The sequence below is a fragment of the Salvia miltiorrhiza genome, chromosome 8, assembly GCF_028751815.1.
Source record: "Salvia miltiorrhiza cultivar Shanhuang (shh) chromosome 8, IMPLAD_Smil_shh, whole genome shotgun sequence".
Classification (NCBI taxonomy): Eukaryota; Viridiplantae; Streptophyta; class Magnoliopsida; order Lamiales; family Lamiaceae; genus Salvia; species Salvia miltiorrhiza.
The window spans coordinates 24,690,277-24,711,185 of NC_080394.1; the positions used below are offsets into that span (position 1 = coordinate 24,690,277).

The 20,909-nt window shown below is 31.6% G+C and overlaps 2 protein-coding genes across 2 annotated transcripts in view; one reads left to right on the forward strand and one right to left on the reverse strand.

Moving 5' to 3' along the window:
• The first annotated feature begins 2,321 nt into the window (after nt 1–2,321).
• LOC130997186 (chalcone isomerase-like protein 2) overlaps nt 2,322–20,909 on the forward strand; it is a 79,716-nt gene continuing 61,128 nt past the window's right edge. The window contains exon 1 of the mRNA XM_057922442.1: nt 2,322–2,332. The gene's annotated coding sequence lies outside the window, so the exon portion shown is untranslated. The remainder of the gene's footprint in view (nt 2,333–20,909) is intronic.
• LOC130997185 (expansin-A4-like) lies at nt 4,458–6,229 on the reverse strand. The gene is made up of 3 exons (XM_057922441.1): nt 5,882–6,229; nt 5,317–5,632; nt 4,458–5,222 (listed from the first exon to the last, which is right to left on the reverse strand). Exons 1-3 carry the CDS (start codon nt 6,027–6,029, stop codon nt 4,919–4,921), a joined length of 768 nt encoding a protein of 255 aa, XP_057778424.1. The 5' UTR covers nt 6,030–6,229; the 3' UTR covers nt 4,458–4,918.

A 20,909-nucleotide genomic window follows, 5' to 3' on the forward strand; every position in this document is an offset into this window, starting at 1 on the left:
TTTCACTCCCCCACCCCACCCCCCAAATTTCACTATGCTTCAATGATTTATCCGTAAGACCTCACTATAATTTATTGGTTCCAAGATTCAGCTTCAAGCTATTTTCTTGATCCACCTTCAAGACTTTTGCGTGAGTCTAATTATGTAATTGGAGGTATAAGATTAGTATATCTATTTGTATTTAAGATTATTGGGGTGAACTGCAAATTTTCCTTGAGTTTAGTTTGTTAAAATTGAGAACTTTTGATTCTTGTTGTGAACATATGAATTGGTTACGTATTTGTGCAATTCAATGTGTAAATACACTAGATCTAAGGTTGGATAGGTGAATTATGATGAGTTGTGAATTTTTCAAGAGTTTAATTTGCGTATAAATTGAGATCTCTTATGTATGTGTATGAATTGATGAAGTATGCTTACATGTGTGATTTATCACCAAGCGGTGTGAACTCCTATCTACAAACAGTGAAGTCCAGGATTAAATTTCACCGCTCCCCCTCCCTCAAAATCTATATATAATATAAAACACCAGTTTTCTTCCCGCCAATTTAATGGCATTTTTGCAATTATAATGTCAATTAAGGATAAAAGTTTAGAAATTAAAAGAGAGTGGGGTGAGAGGAGAGAGAAAAGTAGAAATGTGAGATAAGTTAGGCTTCATCTACATCATTTTTTCCCACATTTTCTCTCACCTCATTTTCTTATACATTCACCCATTTTTTCTCAATTCCAAAATTTTCTCTCTTCTAACCTATTTTTCATATTTAGATGATTTTCTAAAAATCTTTAAATTTAATTTATGAAAATATATTCGACATGTATCTTAAATTAAAGATCATGACAAGATTTTTAATTTGATATAAAAATCATTAAATGTGAATTTGAAATAAATAAGTTATTATAATTTAAAATTTTAAAGTGATTATATTTCTCTCTCCTCTTTCTTTTTCTATATTCTTTCATTTTTTTCCCCTCTCTCCTTATTCACTCCACATTATTATATTATCTATATATTAATCTCTCTCCACAAAATTTATCATGTTCTCTTCTCTTTTGATTATAATTATTTTAATTTAATGCAATTAAGGAGAAGGAAATTTCAATATGAATTTGTAAAAAAATAGTTATTTATCTTAAAATTAGAATTTAAATTGTAATATAGATTTATTTAATAATATGTACAAATTATTTATTTGTTTGTATAAACATATTTGTTGTTATATTTTATTTTTATATTATTCGTATTTTTTCTATTTTTGTAATTATTTTTGGGCTATTTAAATATGAACTTTTAATAATAATGCAGTTCGTACTTTTAAGAGCCCAAAATTATTATGTGACGCCTATTAATATTGTTATTGATAGTTTTAGTGTTATTTGCTCAAAATGAGATTCACTTAAATTATATGCTTTATAATCAGTAAATTTAATTATTATACAATACTCATCAAATTTAATACTTATACTCCTACTCATTAAGTTGATAAATTATCAAATACTAATATTTAAATTAACAGAATTTTTTTGTTATTAAGAAACTTACTTTTCAGGAGTAAGTGGCGTGGTTTACACCAATTAAGTACATTTTCTTTACTGAAAATGAAAAATGAGCCTATTGGAGTGAAACATCTCAAAAAGGAAAACGAACCTATTAGAATGGGACGGAGGGAGTAATATATTTATATAAATTAAAATTTTAAAAATAAATAAATATATCGTGGCCCGTGCATCGCACGGGAGAATGTACTAGTATAAATAAATAAATAAATGTGATATAGAGCATGTGTATGCGAATGATTGAAGAATAAAAAGCCACCTCTAAAGTTTTCGGGGAGTGGCTGAAAATATGGAAGGGAATAACAAGGTGATTTTGATTTTTCTTGTGTCGATTAAGCATGATTTTATGATGTTGGGTAGTATTTGAGCTTAATGTAAATTTTCGGAGATTTTTCATTGAAGAGATTGATAGGTTAGTTTGTTAACGGGAGTATAATTGAAAATATCTTTCTATATCTATACTATATTAAAAAGATAGTTTTCAATTTGAAATCAATTTCAAATCAATTTTAAAATTGACTGACAATTTTGTAGTTATAATGAAATTGAAGGTTTATGTTTAAACTATATTTTTTTCTCCCATTTCTTTAGCTTCTTATTTGTTGTTTTATTTCTTTACAGAATTGTGAAATTCAATTAATTATAAAATATTTAATAACCATATCAATTTAAAGATCACGATAAGAGCTTTAGTTTTATATATTTTATGTAATTATTTGATTTAAAATGTACAAATTAAATTTGTTTAAATATTAAAATTTTATAAATTTCTCTCTCCTCTCTCATCTTTTTGAAAAAAAAATGTATTTTAAATTCTTTTTTATTAGTATTTTTTAATTTTTTTGCTTTAATATCAAATTTCATAATTGTAAATTCTTATTATTTTATATTTTTTTAATATTCAATTCAAATATATTTAGTTAAAATTAATTTTTATTATATTTATGAGTATGATAATTAAATTAGTATTAATTTTTATATAAATATAAAAAAATAAAAAATGTTTCTAATGCACGGGATGCAAATGCTAATAATTTTTTAATTAGGTAATTGACCTTGAAAATGTAATTTTTTAAGAATTTTTTTCCTAAATGGAAAAGATTTTCTAAGGATTTTTCAAAAGAAATATGAATAGTGAATTACTTGGATATGTGAGCCATACCTTGTGTGAATGTCTTATATGAAGTAAGTATCATGAGTATAATGAATTATTGTTTAGTTATTTATGAGGTTAAATTATGACAAGTTGAAAAATGGGGTTGCCTACTATGATGCTTATGGAATATATGATACGTGATCATGATAAGAAATATTGATCATTGTGATATGATAAGTGAGGTGTTTATACATGGTTTATGATATATGTTAATGATTTATTGGCTATAAAATGTACTAGCAAGTAAGTGATATTTTTCTATATAATTATGTTTATGATCACACTATTAAGTGCAGTAATGTAAAAGGTTATTGGCATATAGGATCAATTTTGGTTTTTAATATGAACTTTAAAAAGTGTCAAAAAATACATTAACTTATTAATTGTAATAATTTTAACACGGATTTTATTTTCAGCCAAATTAAAGCTTACTGTCATAATGTTGATGTGGACAAATTAGATTGTAGTAATTTTAACACAAACTTGAATTTTCGAATTATATTAAATTGTAAGACATTTATTTTAGTTCGTCTTGAATTGATAAATAGAATTCATGTTAAAATTACTACAATCAATAAGTTGGTGTATTTTTTTTGACATTTTTCAAAGTTAATGTTAAAAATCAGTTGTCCAAAATTAATGTATTTAATATTTATGCACCAATAACCTTAATGTAAATAGTATAAGAATAATATTATTCAAGATGATGCGAATAGATAAGTTAGTTAATTAGTTTGTGATTGACATATATATATATATAGAGAGAAGGGCTAAAATATATAGTATAAGTCATTAGTGATACTTGACTTAAGTTTAAGGCCAATGCTATTCTTAATGAGCAGTACTAATAGCGATGAGCCATCGCTTAGCTATTGTTTTCCCTTCGTGAGTCTTATGCTACATTCACATTGCATGAAGGCACGATCGAGGAAGTAAAGGATGGAGGAGAGTAATAAAGAAAGAGTAAGTAGTAGTCTAGGTGGGCTTTGTAACCAAAAAATGAGACGCATGCGTTTGATAAAATATTTTGAGTTAAATATGTTAAAAGTCGTTGACTTGTAAATGATTTTTGATAATGATGATGTTAAAAGTTGTTTAACTTATCAAGTATCCTTATTCAGGATTTATGTCTTAATAAATGGAGTAAATTTTTGGTGGGTATCATTAAACACCGATCATAAGTTAAGCATGTTTGTCTACTTTCGCCTCATGACAAATAAATATTCTTTATGAATTAAAACAATCACCATATTATATTTCGGTCAGTTGTCAATCCAATCATCGCGAATTGTCATAACCCCTTTTAGGGTAGATCGTGACAACAACTATAAATAATAAACTTAAGTAATTTCAATTATATATCACACCGTAATATCACATCAATTCTAAAATCAAAATTTATGAACAATACAAATTATTAAAATTTAGGACTCCAATCTTAATTAACTTACGAGTAAACATTTTCATCCTCTCTTCTTTGATGGGCTCTCCTTCATCGTCTAGAATGGTGTTTGAATAAAAATCATGATCCGTCGTCGGCAGATTGAGGTTAAAAAATAATTATATAGTATAATTTAGATTCGCTGTTTGTTTAGCTATGTCGTTCTTCTTTAATTTCTTGCTTCTCACTCATACTTTCTTATAACAATTGATCAGCAAACCCACAGGTTCCAAAATTGTCAGTCAACTCACAAGTGTCTAAAAAGCAATTCATTCTTCGAGGCAAAAGAGAGCAAAACATCAATAAAAAGTTAATGACACATAGATCTATATATATATGATAGTATTAAAAATCTCAATACAATAACCTCAATTTCAGCATTTTTACCGAATCAAAGTATTAAATCTACAAACTTATAGTACACACTAAAAGGTATCCTCGATGGAAGCACCAATTTATAGCAACCATCTACATATCACTTCAAGACCAAATCCCAAAAAAAAGAAATAAGAAAAAGAAAAATAGTATACACCAATTAGGTATATTCAATGCATACATATAACTTATTCGGCCTAAGCGGGTGCAAACCTACCACCACAGCAATAGAGCCACAGCTCCTTGAGCCTCTCCCAAATCTCTCACCCTTTTACGCCAATTTACACTAATTAATCTCACTTTAACTCTCAATCTTCTTTTTTGGTCTGGCCTAATAGTTTAAGGAAAAATCAATTTTCAAACACTTGGTGTAATTTTAACTTAAGTACTTAAAATTGTGCCCCTTCAAATGTCTGTCCGAACTGCCAGCCACCCGGGGCGATGTTGTTGCTAATGAGGGTCCTTCCGTCGCTAGTGGTGACTTGGAAAGATAGGGCTTGGCCATTGAGGTTGGAGTTGCTTTGCCAGTTCTGGCCCCAGTTCCTCGACATGGCTTGCCACCCCGTCTTGGTTCCTTTAATCAAGACGGAGTGGATGTCCCCCGCCCCACCCACGTTCGTGACCAGGACTAGGTTAAAGTATGAGTGGCCGTTGATCGTGAACCTTATTCCTCCCTTCTTGTGACAGGGCACCCTGTCACATACCATTAAACAAGTTGACATTAATAACTTTATTTTGAAATAAAATGTCTCAATTATTATATCGAGAAACATAAAGGTTGGGGTACCTTCGGAAAGAAACAGGGACGATTCCAGCTCTGTATTGCGCAATTTGCAAGTAAGCGGGCTCAGCCAAATCAAAATGCTGGCGGGGAGGGTTGCACCATCCGCCGTTGTCGTTGGGCAGCGACGGATTGGGCGGGCAGAAGTTAGTAGCAGTGACGGTGATGGTGCCGGGCAGGCACGATTTGGGGTCGGTGGTGGAGCAGGTCAGCTCGTAACAAGCGCCACAGGTCAGCCCGTTGTTGAAAAGAGCAGTACTTAGCGCTGCCGTGTTTGTACCGTATCCTTGGCTGTACAAGTTACCATACCCACAAGCACCTCCTGCATTTATAAAAAATAAAAAATAAAATCACATTTTGCTATAGTAAATTCACGAACGTCACAAGTATTAAAAAAATCTCAATTTGAAGTTAACTGCTCCAATATTGCTTTATGAATAGTTAAAGATGAACAAGGTTGGGCCATGATTTGGACATGACAATGAAATATTAACGTGCTCCAAATATAGACCACAACTCATGCAAACGTAGCAAAAGAATAGTTTTTAATGAGAAAAAAATTCTAACTCACCCATGGTGCCGGAAGCATCACCGCCGCCGTAGAAAGTGGCGTGGGCACTGTCCCAACCGCCGTAGTCGGAGTAAGCGCCGCGCAAGCACATGGCGGCGAAGGAGAGGAGTAGCAGAGGAAGAGAAGCAAGAGGGCGTTGGGATTCCATTAAGATAGAGAGAAGAAAGCAATTAAAATGTAGTATTAGTGAGAGGGGAAGATGGAGATCTTAGTACAAAATGTGGAGTGAGGGGGGCTTATTTATACTGAGGAAATGCATATAAGAAATGGTGAGTATTTAATAGTATAGAAAATGACAAATTAGCAGCAATGAAGTTTGAGAGCCACAAGTAGTGAATCAAATCCAATACATGTAAATTTAGGGAGAATTGCACATGCATTTGTTCCAACTTGAACTACCAACTGCTAATTTCATTGACCCTACAAGCACATGCATTTCTAACTGTTTTTCCTTCTTCTTTTCTCTCTCTCGGTTTTCTGTCGATTCATTGGACTTTTTTATTAATTACTAATATAGTAGTAATATTTTTGGGGATACGCATAGCTTGTGGTTTTTGTTATACATTACGAAATTTGTTGTTACATTTAATGTTTTTGAGAAATTTTGCCAGAAATTAGGCGCCCTCGGCCTTGGTAGGTGGGATGTATTTAGAATATTGGCGGTAATTGACTCTTCATAATTTGAGACTTATGAAACCAGCAAATGTTGTAGCCATATCTTGATTAAGAAATTGAGAGGGCAAAAGTCAAGTTCCAATAAACTCGTTGGCTAATTAGAGGCGCTTCAATTATTTTATGTGTTCATAGTGCGAAACATGTATTTAAGATAATGAAAATTAATAGTTGTTCTCTTAATTTTATTTTAATAAATTATAGTTAATTTTATCTGTTTTAGACAGAATTACCCACGTCTTATTTTTTATATGTACAAAAAAATATTATTATATCTCTTTTTTTTGTTTTCATTCTTTTTCTCAAACCCTAATTCTCCTACCGCGCAGCCACAAAATTACTCAACGTACGTCTTGTTTTTTGTATGTACAAAAAAATATTACAATCTCTTTTTTCTTTGTTTTCATTCTATTTCTTGAACTCTAATTCTCCTACTGCACAACCACCACTATAAAGCGAAGTCGTTAATATCATCCTGCCACGCCGTTGAGTTGCTTGCTCTTTCTCTGATGAGCCTCTTCTCTAATTTTCATTATTGAATCCAATAAAATATAAGTTTAAGGAGTTCTAGATTTATGAAAGCTAAAACATATTAAAATAGATTTAAGGTTTAGGGATTAGCGGCAAAGAAATGGTGTATCCCTCCAAAGTCAATCTTTATTAGTGCTATTATGTTATGTATTTTTTTTATGAATGAAAGCTTTGTTGCAAGAAAAGAAAAGAAAACCTAAAAATCCTTGAAAGCACTCGTGCCTCGTTAAAACCTAACCCAAAGAAAAAATCTTAAAGAGGGATATAGAGTACTCGTCTAAGAGAAGAAAGCCAAATAGACACAAATAAAGGGCAACATCAACTGAGCTCCGAACTAACCATCGCCCAGCTTTAACACCCCGAAGAAATAGCAAGAGGTCGCAAAGGGAGCCCATAGAACTCCGGCCTGACCATCGCCCTGAGGCGCCCCCAAACAACCCCCTACCAACAAATCAAGAGCAGTCCAGAACCGGCGAAAAGACACGTTGAATTAAAACAGCCCGAAGAAAAACTCGAACAAACAAAAGAGAATTTTTGAGTGCCTCAACTTTGCCACTTAAGCTAGGTTTCATTGGACTATTATATGTTATGTATGATTAAACCAAATTAATTTATGATTTAAATCCGACGATGATCACCGAGTAATTTATTTTATAAATACTTCTATTAGGGTTCGTTTGGTACGGGTGATTAGGGTGTATAATATACCTATGACACCCTAATATCTTGTTTGGTAAAAGGTAATACGAAACACGTGCGGCCCTTTATAAATTAAAAGTCTGAAATATTATACTGGTTCGAGGGATTCTGTATACCACCACCGTAGGTGATTTACGTAATACAAATCATAATTATAACTATTATTAACTTTTATAATTTTAATACATCATACCAAACAATATATTATATTTTATAGATATTTTAATACATTTTACCAAATATGATATTAATAGTATTAAACTGTTACATAAACTAGGATCAATATTAAATCTAACACTTTTACAATAACACTAAAGATCAATTTTTTTTTAATTTATAAATTTATCGTGAGAAAATGAGGGGTAATATTCTTTTTTCTTTTAAATCTCTTCTTTTTCTCTTCATTTTTTTTATAAAAGAGGATTTCACATTTTCTCATTCTTTTCTTTTCTTTTTTAATTTCTTTTTATTTTAAAGAGGGATAATATCTTATGCTAAAAATTGAAGGATTATATTAGTCCTCCTTAAAGTAAAAAGGAATGAGAAAAAATAGAATTCCCCTTTACATAAAATAAGGGGGAAAAAATTAAAAGAAGATTTTATTTTATAGGTATTTTTTATGATAAATTTATCGAGCAAATATAACCCACCCTAACTGATTCGGTTAATTTGTAGTTTAATTGTTGCGGCTAATGGCGAGCCCCACATGCAATTATGTTTTTATTGACAATTGACATTGTGAGTTCCCAAATATTGTTAATATGAATGGGAGGATATTATACGTTTAGATTATGTTGATTTGTGTAATTAATTAATGGGAAATTATATCGAAGAGCAGTGCTATTTGGACAAAATTTGTCCGGATAAAAATAAGGTTAATTTTTTTAAAAAATTAATGTATTTATAAATTTTGATTCAAGTTTAAAAGGATTTAGTTAGTTTTATTGGTTTCTCCATATTGTAGTTTTTTCGTAATATTTTAACATTTTTTTTATTTTTTGTTATTTTATTTGTAGTTTGTGTACTTTAAAAATATTAATAATTAAAAAGGATATTAAAAAATTACAATATAAAGAAAACAATAAAACTAGTTAAATTCTATTTTATTTTGAACCAAAATTATTAAATAAATTTATTTTATAAAGTATTTTATCATAGTTTGTCCGGACAAATTTTGTCAAAATAGCATTATTGTATATGAAAACGGGTGAAATGTGGTTTTAAAGTCAATCCTGGTTGTGTAAAACGATGAACATCTGAGATTTAAGGGCCATAAATTGTGGGGGTGCACCATGTGTCTACTTGGTCTCGCAATTAAGTGTCTTTGAGATTGATGACCTCTTGTTCCTTCCTAATTACCAACTGTCAATTTATACGTTACAGAGAGGGGTCGTTTGTTTGGCGCCAATTCTATCATGCAAAAATAATCTAATTTTTAAATATTAAATTTCGACATTTTATTAAATTTTTATCAAATAGAAAAAGTAATAATAATTCTAAAAACAATGAAAGTAATGCAACTTTATTGGATTCTTATTTCCTAGCTATTCAATATTATTTGTATTATTTTATAAATATAAAATGGAAATTATAATCTTTATTTAGTAGGTATTTTACGTTGTGTATTATTATTATTATTATTATTATTATTATTATTATTATTATTATTATTATTATTATTATTATGAGTGGATTGAAAATAGCCACTTTGGAATAATAGATTTAAAAATTGACCACTAAGATAAAAAAAAATTAAAATTGGCCACACTTACCATTTTACCCTCGCATATAAAAAGTTTAAAAAATATCCGCAAATTCACAACCAGTTGAATTTACAACTAGCATTAATTTTAGCTATGAATTCAAGTTTTAAAACTCGAATTCACAACTGAATAGCTAGTACTCAGTCGTGAATTCATCAAACTGGTTGTGAATTCGAGTTTAAAAGCTCGAATTCACAACTAGTTGTGGTTGTGAATTCGAATTGAAAATTAGAATTCACAACCAATACTAACAATTCAGTTGTGAATTTATCGAGCTAGTTGTGAATTCAAGAACATTAAATAAGTTGTAAATTCATAGATCTGGTTGTGAATTCAAGAACATTAATCAATTATTCAAAATCCTTTCTCTTTAAATCGATCAATACACTCTCAAAATTAAATTTATTAATTATTTACCAATACGTTTATACTTAATCATAATCATAATCATTTCTCTATGACTTATATCTCCTTTTTTCGATTAAAACTATGCTCTTACCATTCAAACTTGAGATTAATTTAAGCATTCAGCCTGCAGGGGACTCCGGCAGTCTAGGCGCTCGGGTGCGTGGTGGTGGAGATGGCGTTGGGATCTCTAGTTTAAGTGGTGTGTGTGGTTTCATTCATTAACACACACACACACACACACACAGAGAGAGAGATATTGTCGTGCGTAAAAAATTGAGAAAGATGGAGAAAAAATTGGTGAATTTTTAAGTTTTTAATGTTAGATGTAATTTTGTACTTTTACACAAAAGTGGCCAATTTATTTGATAAGCTAATTTTTAAATTTACTATATGGAATAAGCTAGTTTGATATATTATTATTATTATTATTATTATTATTATTATTATTATTATTATTATTATTATTATTATTATTATTATTATTATTATTATTATTATTATTATTATTATTATTATTATTATTATTGTTGTTGTTGTTGTTGTTGTTGTTGTTGTTATTATGTAAGAAAATCTGAATTTGATTTTAGAATTATAAATCATATAATTAACCTTAATAACGTACTATATTGTTGTTACTAAAAAAATTCATCAGAGAAATTTATATATTGATTAATTATACTCCCCCGTCCCACTCCAATAGGCTCATTTTCCTTTTTGGGTAAAAAAATTGTACTTAATTGGTGTGGACCACACCACTTTACTACCACTTTCCTATTAAAAAGTAAGTTTTCTTAATCTCCGTGCCCAAAAGAAGTGAGCCTATTGAAGTGGGAAGGAGGGAGTTTTTATTTAATGATACAAATTCTGAATCCCAACAATTATTTTTGATATTTCCAAACATTGGAGAATAAATTAATCTATTAAGATTCATTTTTCACATAATTATTTTCCTGAAAATAATATTCCCAATTCACATTACTTTCATGACAAATAAACATGCACAATGTTCTTTTTTAGAGATGTTACTTAAATTTTTATGACATCTAGTTGTATATATGTACTAAGTAATACTCTCCCCCGTCCCATAACAAATATCCAACTTTCTATAATGATGTACTATTACAAATGTCTCATTCATTTTTTAGCAATATATATTTTCTCTATACCTAATATTTAAATAATTTTTATCACTTTTTACATATTTCTTAATCTCCGTGCCCAAAAGTAATGGGACATTTGTAATGGAACGGAGGAGTAATCTATTACTATGTCAAAATGCTAATCTCCAATGAGCTAATCGCCTGCATATTCGTTTGCATAGTGCGGACGAATCCGATCTATCCAGGCCTGCTCAACTCGACCCAATTTGACCCTATTTTTTTCTTATCAATTTTTTTTAAAAAAAATCTTATTGTCATAATACTAATAATGATAAAAAATATTACTTCACAAATGATATTCTTTTATAAAAACAAATCATACTCTTTGTATAAAAATAAATGAAACATTACAAATAATACTTCTAATTTATGCAAATGATCTTTTGTAAATGACATTTTTTTTAAAATTAAGATACTTTATATAAAAATAAATAATATATTACGAATAAAAATTTTAATTCATGCAAATTAAAACATTTATCCATATGTCTATGTGATTTTTTTCCTAACACACTTACGTTTGAGGGGCCACGCCGAGGTGAAACTTTCCACTACCTGAAGATGAATTACAGAGGATTTATACAAGAACCGACTCATATATATGCCCAAGCAACTCCCGAAATCTCCACCAACTGTGAATAGCTAGCAATGCTTGAAGCGCACTTGCTTAGGTGTGAGTACCAACACTAACACCTAACCACTCTCCAACAAATAGAGAGAAACTCTTAATCGTTCCAAACATACAAATTACAACTCGACTAAGAATCAAAATAGAGAAATAATTCATCTTTCACAAGAGCACAATGTATGCAAGTGAGAAAACAAAAAAAGACTAAAAAACTGCAGCTACAACTTTTAGTCTTCCAACAATATATATTTAGGGTTGTTTGGAGAAACCCAAGATATATTTTCAAAACCAACGAGCTGCATATCTCTAATGTTGGAGATATTCCGCATGAACCAGCTTCATGAAAAGTAAGATAATCTGAAAGGATAAACATGCACATGCATAGTTCTCACACGAATCCACACTAAATATTCTTACTATAAAAGGCAACTTCGCACAAGAAAAATTTTCATAATTATCAACTGAAACTATTTAATTAGCTGGCACACCAAGATGGGGCACAACTCACCTAAGTCTAACACAATCACAAGTTCGCTAGTGTCAGCCGGTTTCAACTTGGATTACCAAATAAAATCAAAGTGTTATTCCGATTCATGAGGAAGTTACTTTGCTCCTATAGTAACAACGAGTACTCATCCCAGCTTGGCAAAATAAATTCAAATCATACACAAGATAACGCATATGAGTCCAGTCTGGCTTTGTCTAAATACAAAAAAAAAAACATGGGAAAAGAAAATCCTAATTTATCAATGTAATATTTCAGCCTATGTTGGCAAACATGTCCATCTTGGCCCACATATTTACAGGCTGACACTTTCATCCCACGTTGGCAGACAAGTTCAGCTTGACTCACATATTTACATGCTGACACTTTCATTCCACGATTGGCAAATAGGTTCAGCCTGGCTCACATATTTACAGGATGACATTTTCATTCCACGTTGGCAAACATGTTCAGCCTGATTCACATATTTAAAGGCTGACACTTTTATCCCACGTTGGCAAATAAGTTCAGCATGACCTGCTTATTTACAGGCTGACATTTTTATCCCACGTTGGCAAACAAGTTCAGCTTGACTCACATATTTATATGATGTCGCTTCCATCCCATGTTGACAAATGGGTTCAGCTTAGCTCACGTATTTACAGGCTGACAATTAATTTTGAATTGATCAACACCATCTACCTTCGCGGTTGGTGTCCCTATTTCGACAATTCCATGCTGGTAAATGACGCAAATTTCGTACAATTAAATAGACTCAGCCTGACTCACTTAGCTACAGGCTGGTATTTAATTATTGGCTCACACATCTACAAATCATACTATATATCGGTGACACCAACTTGTAAAGGTAAAATTCCTACAGCCTATTATTTTTCTTTAGAATAACTCCAATCTAGTAAAACACCACGATTCATGTGGCAAATAGCTACACATTGTATTCTTTCTTTGAAAAATTCCAAGCGGTGAAACACCAAAACTCATGTTGGTAAACGGATTCAACTGGCTCATATATACAGGCTGTCATTTAATTCTAAATAGGCTCACGTCATCTACCATCGCAACAATTCCAGGATGGCAAGCCAAATTACATATATTTATATATTTTTGAATTAAAAAGGGAATACTTATCCAATCCGAAAAAAATGACACAATCCGACTATATTTTCCTCAACTTGACAAATCGATTAACGTATGTCCAGATTGCAAATACACTAGTCTCACGCCAAGCTAAGAAGAATTTGCATCTGACTTGCAAGCTAATTTTGCAATCTGCTTCAGCTTGGCAATATAGTAGTTGGTCAATGCAAATGAATGACTTTTTACAATCGGTTGGCTCTACCAATCGAGACAGCCCGATATCCTAAAAGTCCACCTATACGGAATGGTTATAATCAATTAACTCTTCAATTAGAAAATTTTAATTGTATAATGGAGGGTTAACTGTAGTGGACAAAATCTGTCAACTTGACTCATACTCAATCAACATTTCAAGCTGGCCCAATGAGCTAAACAACCCGGTCAGTCCAGCCCGACAAACTTCGAACAAACTTGGATCGGTAACGAGGTTAGCCCAATTACTTAAGAAAACTTGTTCGCCCAGCCCGATAAAGCTAAGTTATACTTATTGCAAGACCAACCTGGACTGACCCAGGTTGACTATCCCACTTCAAGCCCAACTTGTCTAAACAGTCATGCTGAATAATTCGGATTCAGCCTGAGCCCATCAAATTAGTCCGACAAGCTAGTTCGCCAATCTGGCACGACCCTGAAAAGTCCAAATAGTCAAACAGACTGGCCCGTCCAGCCCGAAAAGCTATAGATCAGTTTTAAGTGACAACCAAGCTAAATATATCACATCCGGCCCAAGGGTTATTGTCAACCTAGATTAATGAAGTTACAAGACTCATCTGTCAAACCCTAAAAGACACATCCCGTCAAGCTGACGCAGTTACAGGATAAATCTTTATGATCCCGTCCAAATCGCAACAACCTGAGAGATAAGGGTTTTGACGAGGCCAGACTGTAGAAACCTTAGCGGCTGGATGTCTTCTATATAAACATCCCGACTAGGTCATAAAGAGGACACACGAAAATTCAACGGACTCTCTATCTCTTGAATACTTTATACTTCTGCCACCACGCTCATTACTCTTCCAAGTTGGAAATAGCCAACTTGGTCTATCTCCGCCTCCAACCGTCCATTATCACAACCCACTGTCACCGTTTCCACCCTCCGACGCCGCCAACAGCTTGGAATAACCACGCATTCCAACCTGTCTTTCTCTCTCATTTCATTTCATTTGTCATTCCGCTTTGCTATTCCGTTACTGTCTTGAGCGTCAAAGGCTCTACGGTCGACACTCTCATTTCATTTCATTTGTCATTCCGCTTTGCTATTCCGTTACTGTCTTGAGCGTCAAAGGCTCTACGGTCGACACCCCCTCCCAGTGCTCAACCTAAGGCTCTTACGTACGTGTTTTTGTGTTGACAAGTTGCTAGTGCCTAATCTATCCAGACATGTAGACGTCATCCTCAATTGTAGATTTTAGCCTCTACAAAAATTAAGAGGTAATTTGTAGTTATAATAAAATTGAAGGTTTATTTGTAACCTATATTTTTTCTTTTTATTTCTTCTCTTTACCTTTGTTTTTCATTTCTTTCTAAAATTATGAAATTCGACTAATTACAAAATATTAATATCCATATCAAATTAAAGACCACAATAAGAGCTTTAATTTGATATATTTCATGTAAATATGATTTAATATATAAAAATTATATTTATTTAAATATTAAAATTTTAAAACATTCTCTCTCTCCTCTCATCTTTTTTTGAATAAATCTATTTTTTATTTCTTTCTACTTTTATTTTTATTTTCATTTTCATTTTTTAACTTATATTTTTGTATTTTCATAATATCAAGTTTTATTATTGCGATGTTTTCTTAATTTTTTTATTTTTAATATTCAACTCAAATATATTTAATTAAAAATAGTTTTTTATTATAATTTTAAATATGATAATTGAATTTATATCAATTTTATATAACTACAAAATATAAAAATATTTTTCATGCATTACACAAGGTGTAAATGCTGGTTACATGTATAATACACAGAGTTACTGTTAATTTTGTAACTCATAAATATATTAGTACACGGACTTACTGTTAATTATTGCAGATGAGGCACAAAATTAATTTGGTGACAATGACTTTAAAGAGGTTGTCGGTTATCTTCATGTGATATAATACATAAGTTATTAAATTGACAATAGTACTTGTCTAAACAATAAAAAGAAAATACTACAAATTTTTGTTATCTTCGTCAGTCATGACCTTGCAGGTCGGCTTATTGAAATTACACATTCGAAATTCCAAATTCATTTAATTAATCGCACCGCTTTCAACTCAGAATATATTTTTTTTTAATCACAAAATATTCTTACAATATTAATTTTTATAATTTAATCAGTTCAAAACCATCACGCTGACTCAGATTCATCACACGTGTCGAGCCCACGCCTTCGTTGTTATTAAAAATATTAATTTAGACAAAAGTTAATATAAATTCATTGTCATCCTTCAAATCAATTTAGGCGATTACATATAATCACGATTAGATTATAATTGCAGGCCGAAGAAGTGAAGAAGATTCAGATTAACACAGTATAAATTCATTGTCATCCTTCAAAGCATTTGATAAACAAGGGGCCTACCATGTTAGGCGCACATGCAAGTACCGGAAAAGATGACCCCGCCTTATATCCTTGTATTCTAATTTATTATTAAGCAGTTTTGACATATGATTTTCTTTTTTCCTTTTTATGTATATCATAAATAATAAACAATGCGATAAAATTCTCTTAACAAGATACTAATAAATTCTATGATGTGATATAATATGACTTTCGTTTATATAGAACTTTCTTAATGAAAGTCCTATTTACACTAGTTAAAATATGTAATTGGATATTCAAGAATGTCCTATTATAGAACGCTGCTGATTGTCCTATATTTTGTTTAATAATTTTGGCAGCTAGATAGGTATTAATAACATATACTCCTTTTTTCTTTTTTAATATAAGCTCTATTTAATTTAATAGCATATACTCCTTTTATCCACGAATGTACTTTCTATGTGAAGTGAAAATACTTTTTCAAAAAAATTAATTGTGCATTTAGTAAGTTTATAAAAGCTCTATAAATTAAAAATATTGTGATAGTTAGTAAATTCATAAGGGTACATTAGTGACAATATATGTAAATGTATAGAAATTTGAAGGGTGATATTATTTCCAAAAGATGGGTTGGAAGTGAATTCATGGACAAATAAAAATTAAAAATTAGGAAGTGAATTCGTAGTTGGAGAGAGTGTATTTTATTGTCTTATAACGCTGAAATAGAAAAGGAAAGTCATTTCTAAAAGTCGCTATGCTGGAAAAATTATAAAGTTTTGATTTAATACCAAAATTCCTAAATTGATGATTATATGCCAATGGTGAATCTTGTAGACTGCAGCTCAATTGTTAGAGAGTGTGCAATTTATGTTTACAGGATTTCAACCCGAAGGATCGGCTGATTAACTTGAAGGTTTAGTCTCAAAATTCAAAGAATTCACTAAGTATAAGAAGGCAAGCTAATAGAAAGATCAACTGAGACAATCTGATTGAATGCGCGGACACTAACATAGATTCAAATTGACTTATGCCACATAAGCCCTAAGTCAGAGAAATAAAAGCAGAGTCAACCTATGAAGTGTATCAGACAAGATCAGACATTTAATGCCATATATTTAATATTTAATGAGGATCGTGCTTTATCTGGAGAAAGGACAATCAAGTACGAGGATGTCGCAAAATGACAACATCAACAATGTACGAATCTGCAGAAATATGACATCGTCTTACCTTAGGTCAAATAGAAAGACTTTTGAAGCCAACCACCGCAGTATTTAAAGATGTTATCTCCAATGGGATTATTCAAGCTTCGACCTATATGTATCTCTAGGCATCCAACACAAAGATTACCAAAAATGTTGTACATTTGAATTCTCAAGCTTTCAAGCATTCAACCTTATTTTCTCAAGAACACATCGTATTTCTGAAGAAGGAAAATTCTTAGTGTTTACAAACTTCTTCTAAAATTTCACGATAAGATCTTCCAAATTCAGTATACAAACATTCCCTTAGTTCTAGGCAATCAATCTCTATATCTTAAACATAGATTTTGAGTATACTTCAACCCTTTATTCTTATTGTAACAGTGTGCTCAATAGTTGGAACCCTATCTTTCGAAACTATTTCACCGTTTGTAAGAGATAGGTGTTAGTGTTTGAAGGAAAGCGATAAATAAGTTATGAGTGAGTAGTCTAAAATCTGAAGTTATATTCGGGTGCAACCGAGGAAATTGCTTTAACGGTCATGACCGCGTAACTAATAGATCAGTTTAAGGAAACTAACTGATCAGCTAAGTCAGCTCTAAAATAAGGAATTTGAAGTTAGTGGATTCTCCTGCAAACTAGGATCGTGGACATAGGAGTGTTCTCTGAACTACGTAAAACTGATTGTGTTTTTACTTTCTGCATTTACGTTAAGCTTATATTGCGTATTTTATCTGCAAACTAACCATACGCACATCGCAATTTTTTAGCATATTTCATCAGCTGATCTTAAGCTAAATATTGACTAACCTGAAACAATAACTTAAATATTTTATATAAGCGAGCAACTTAACCACCACATTCCGCACAATATCAGTTATCGATCCAACTGATCAGTTTACGAGCAGTCAATAGTCTTATCATTCAATACACTACAGAGTGTACGAAATTAACTACGATTTTCTCATAATCAATAGTTACACATAGACTACAGTTTCTCTACGTAGTGTATGTGCGTCAATAACTGTAGTGTTTAGTTTAATATAGACTAAGGATTTAGGATAGTAATATATGAGGATGGGAGTAGAGTATACCATCTTGCACTACGGATCTTAAATCATATAGACTATGGGTAAAACCCGCAGTTTCATGCATTTTTGTAGTAGTGCATGTTTAAGTGGTCATGGCCTCTACTCCAGGATCCTCATAATCCTTGGAGTTCGCTTAAATTTCTCAAATCATGGCCCAAGTGTGAGAGATCCTTATGATTCTCGTTTAAGGGATCATGGCCTCTACTTCGAAATCCTCATGATCCTTAGACTTCACCAAGATTTCTCAACTCATGGCCTGAGTGCGAGGGATCCTCATGATTCGTCGTTTAAGGGATCATGGCCTCTACTTTGGGATCCTCATGATATACCAAAGCGGGTTATCAAAATGTGATACGTTTCCTAAGTTCTTTCTTTCTCAAATTCATAGATCATTATGGTATTTCTTCAGGATAGCGCAGATAGAATTCATAGTTCACTATGGTGTCCTTTGGGATACCGTGGTTTAGTTCACAACTCATCATGACGATCCTCTTGGGATCATATAGCCTCATTCAGAATTGGCCGTTCTCCAACTTTCTTTTGGAGATAGCACGGTCGTTTTCATAAATTCTTATTCTTAGATTCCTTCTCATTTCTACACATCATATCTCATATACCTATATTCAAGTTTACATATTCGTAACAAAAATACAAATAACTTGATCATGCATCATAGACTATTCATGTCAGATTATACAATCTAGTTATAGTCATCTTATTATTCATATAGTTGGAGGCATCTACTTGTGCCAAAAAACACATGATAGGCAATTAATTGGGAAGGCAAAGTTGAAAACAACATTATTTTCATAAGATCCTACAAAGAGAGCTCTCTCACTCAAATTCTTCTTCATATTAGTTAATGATGATTCATTGTTCATAAAAAAAATACTTGGATCGTCCTATAAGGACTTGCCCATCATCGATACTTAAAACTCATAGAATTTAGCTATAACAAAGCTCTCAACAAATCTATAATTGAGAAAACAATAGATCATCAATGCAGTAGGATCAATTCATGCAATTTGATAACAAACCAACAAATATTCTCATGCTATCAATTAACCATTCAAGGCATCTTATGTTATCAACAAATCGAGTAAGGTATCTCTCCAGGCATCTTTTTTATTTATTATACTCGTATCTAGGATCACCCGTTTCTAAGGCAATTATATGCTAAGTTCAATTCATTAAAAACATGCTCACATATTCATCGGGATTCCTCAAGAAGTATTATGCAAGATCCTTCACTAACATACTAAACTTGGCTCTTATATCAATTAACAAAAAGTATCAGACGTTTTGTCGATAATTTATACTATAAACTTTACATGAAAAATCCGCATCCAAGCATATAACTTTATATGCAAAATTCAAAATCAAGTATGAAACATCATAAGAAACGTTCTAATTCATGATTCTATTATCATAATTTTAGTCTTGTTTTTTCAGATTCATATAAAATAGAATTGCATTTTTAGATCCTATAAAAATGATTCTTTTATCTTCAGGGTATACCTCTAGTGCCCCTTTTAAATAATACATTTATATGTTCATAAATGGATCAGTAAATACTTTCATCACATACATGTGTCTATCATCGTGTCTCCTTCAGTATCACTATAATTCTCTAAGGAGTGTCTAGTGTTCCTCAGGATCTTCATGCGAGAATCTTCCATGTCCTAAATCAAGTATCCAGTTTTGGTAAGTTCCACAGGTTCATTCTTCACCATGGTAACTCTCGCGAGATACCGGGGGACGTCTCCATGGTATTCATGCCGTGATACCGTACGATATGGCTATAGCATCGGCATGTTCCAAATTGTAGATTTTTCCACTACTACTTTCTATCTTTAGAAATCTCTCTATCACACATTCTAACAGTTGTTGGGCTCGGGCTAGTCTCTCAACAACATCTCTCGAGTGCTTGATTTGTTTAGAACTCAACATTTATTATTATTATTATTATTATTATTATTATTATTATTATTATTATTATTATTATTTTGTTGTCTTCTTTTATCTTTCTTTCTCTTTTCTAGATCCTTCTTGGGGATCACTCTCTCCTTATTTATCAAGCTTTCTCTATCTCGTTCGATGGTTATCATTTCGTCTATGCTAGCCAACAAATTCTCCTCCTGATCTATTCATTCATTGCTCTCATGGCATGTAATTTCAAAATCCTTATATAGAGTGGTCTGCCAAGATGTCACTAGAAAAATGGATCTTGGAAGGTTCCCTATAGGGGAATTGTTTCTCTCAATCTTTTCTCCAGACATCCCCGAGTAAGACAACTCACACACAAACAAGTAATAATCTTTAGAATCAGTTTTATTCGTCACATCCTCATATAAAGTACCTTCAAATCATTCAAAAATCATGCTTAATCAATCTTGAGTGCAACAGCCTCATGGAATCATATCATCATATCACTTATGTTCATAATCAAATAATTTATCACACTCCTATTTAGGCATCCCATCAAGCACTTAGGGAACTTAATGAAGGCAAACTTTGGTTCAACTAATCCTCAATTTGATTTCTTTATCTTATTGGTATTATAAGCTTCGAGTTAGGATGCTTGACATAAAGTAATTCTAGATCATCAAATTTCACATATCTTATTCAACTCTGTTGAAAATTGGAAGAAATATTCATCCTAGTTTTGATGATACCAAAACCCTCAGCTT

Coding starts and splice junctions, on each gene's coding strand:
- LOC130997185 (XM_057922441.1), bottom strand. CDS start 6,029: ATGGAATCCCAACGCCCTCTTGCTTCTCTTCCTCTGCTACTCCTCTCC. Junction 5,633..5,881: donor TGATGCTTCCGGCACCATGG/GTGAGTTAGAAT, acceptor TTATAAATGCAG/GAGGTGCTTGTGGGTATGGT. Junction 5,223..5,316: donor GTCCCTGTTTCTTTCCGAAG/GTACCCCAACCT, acceptor GGTATGTGACAG/GGTGCCCTGTCACAAGAAGG.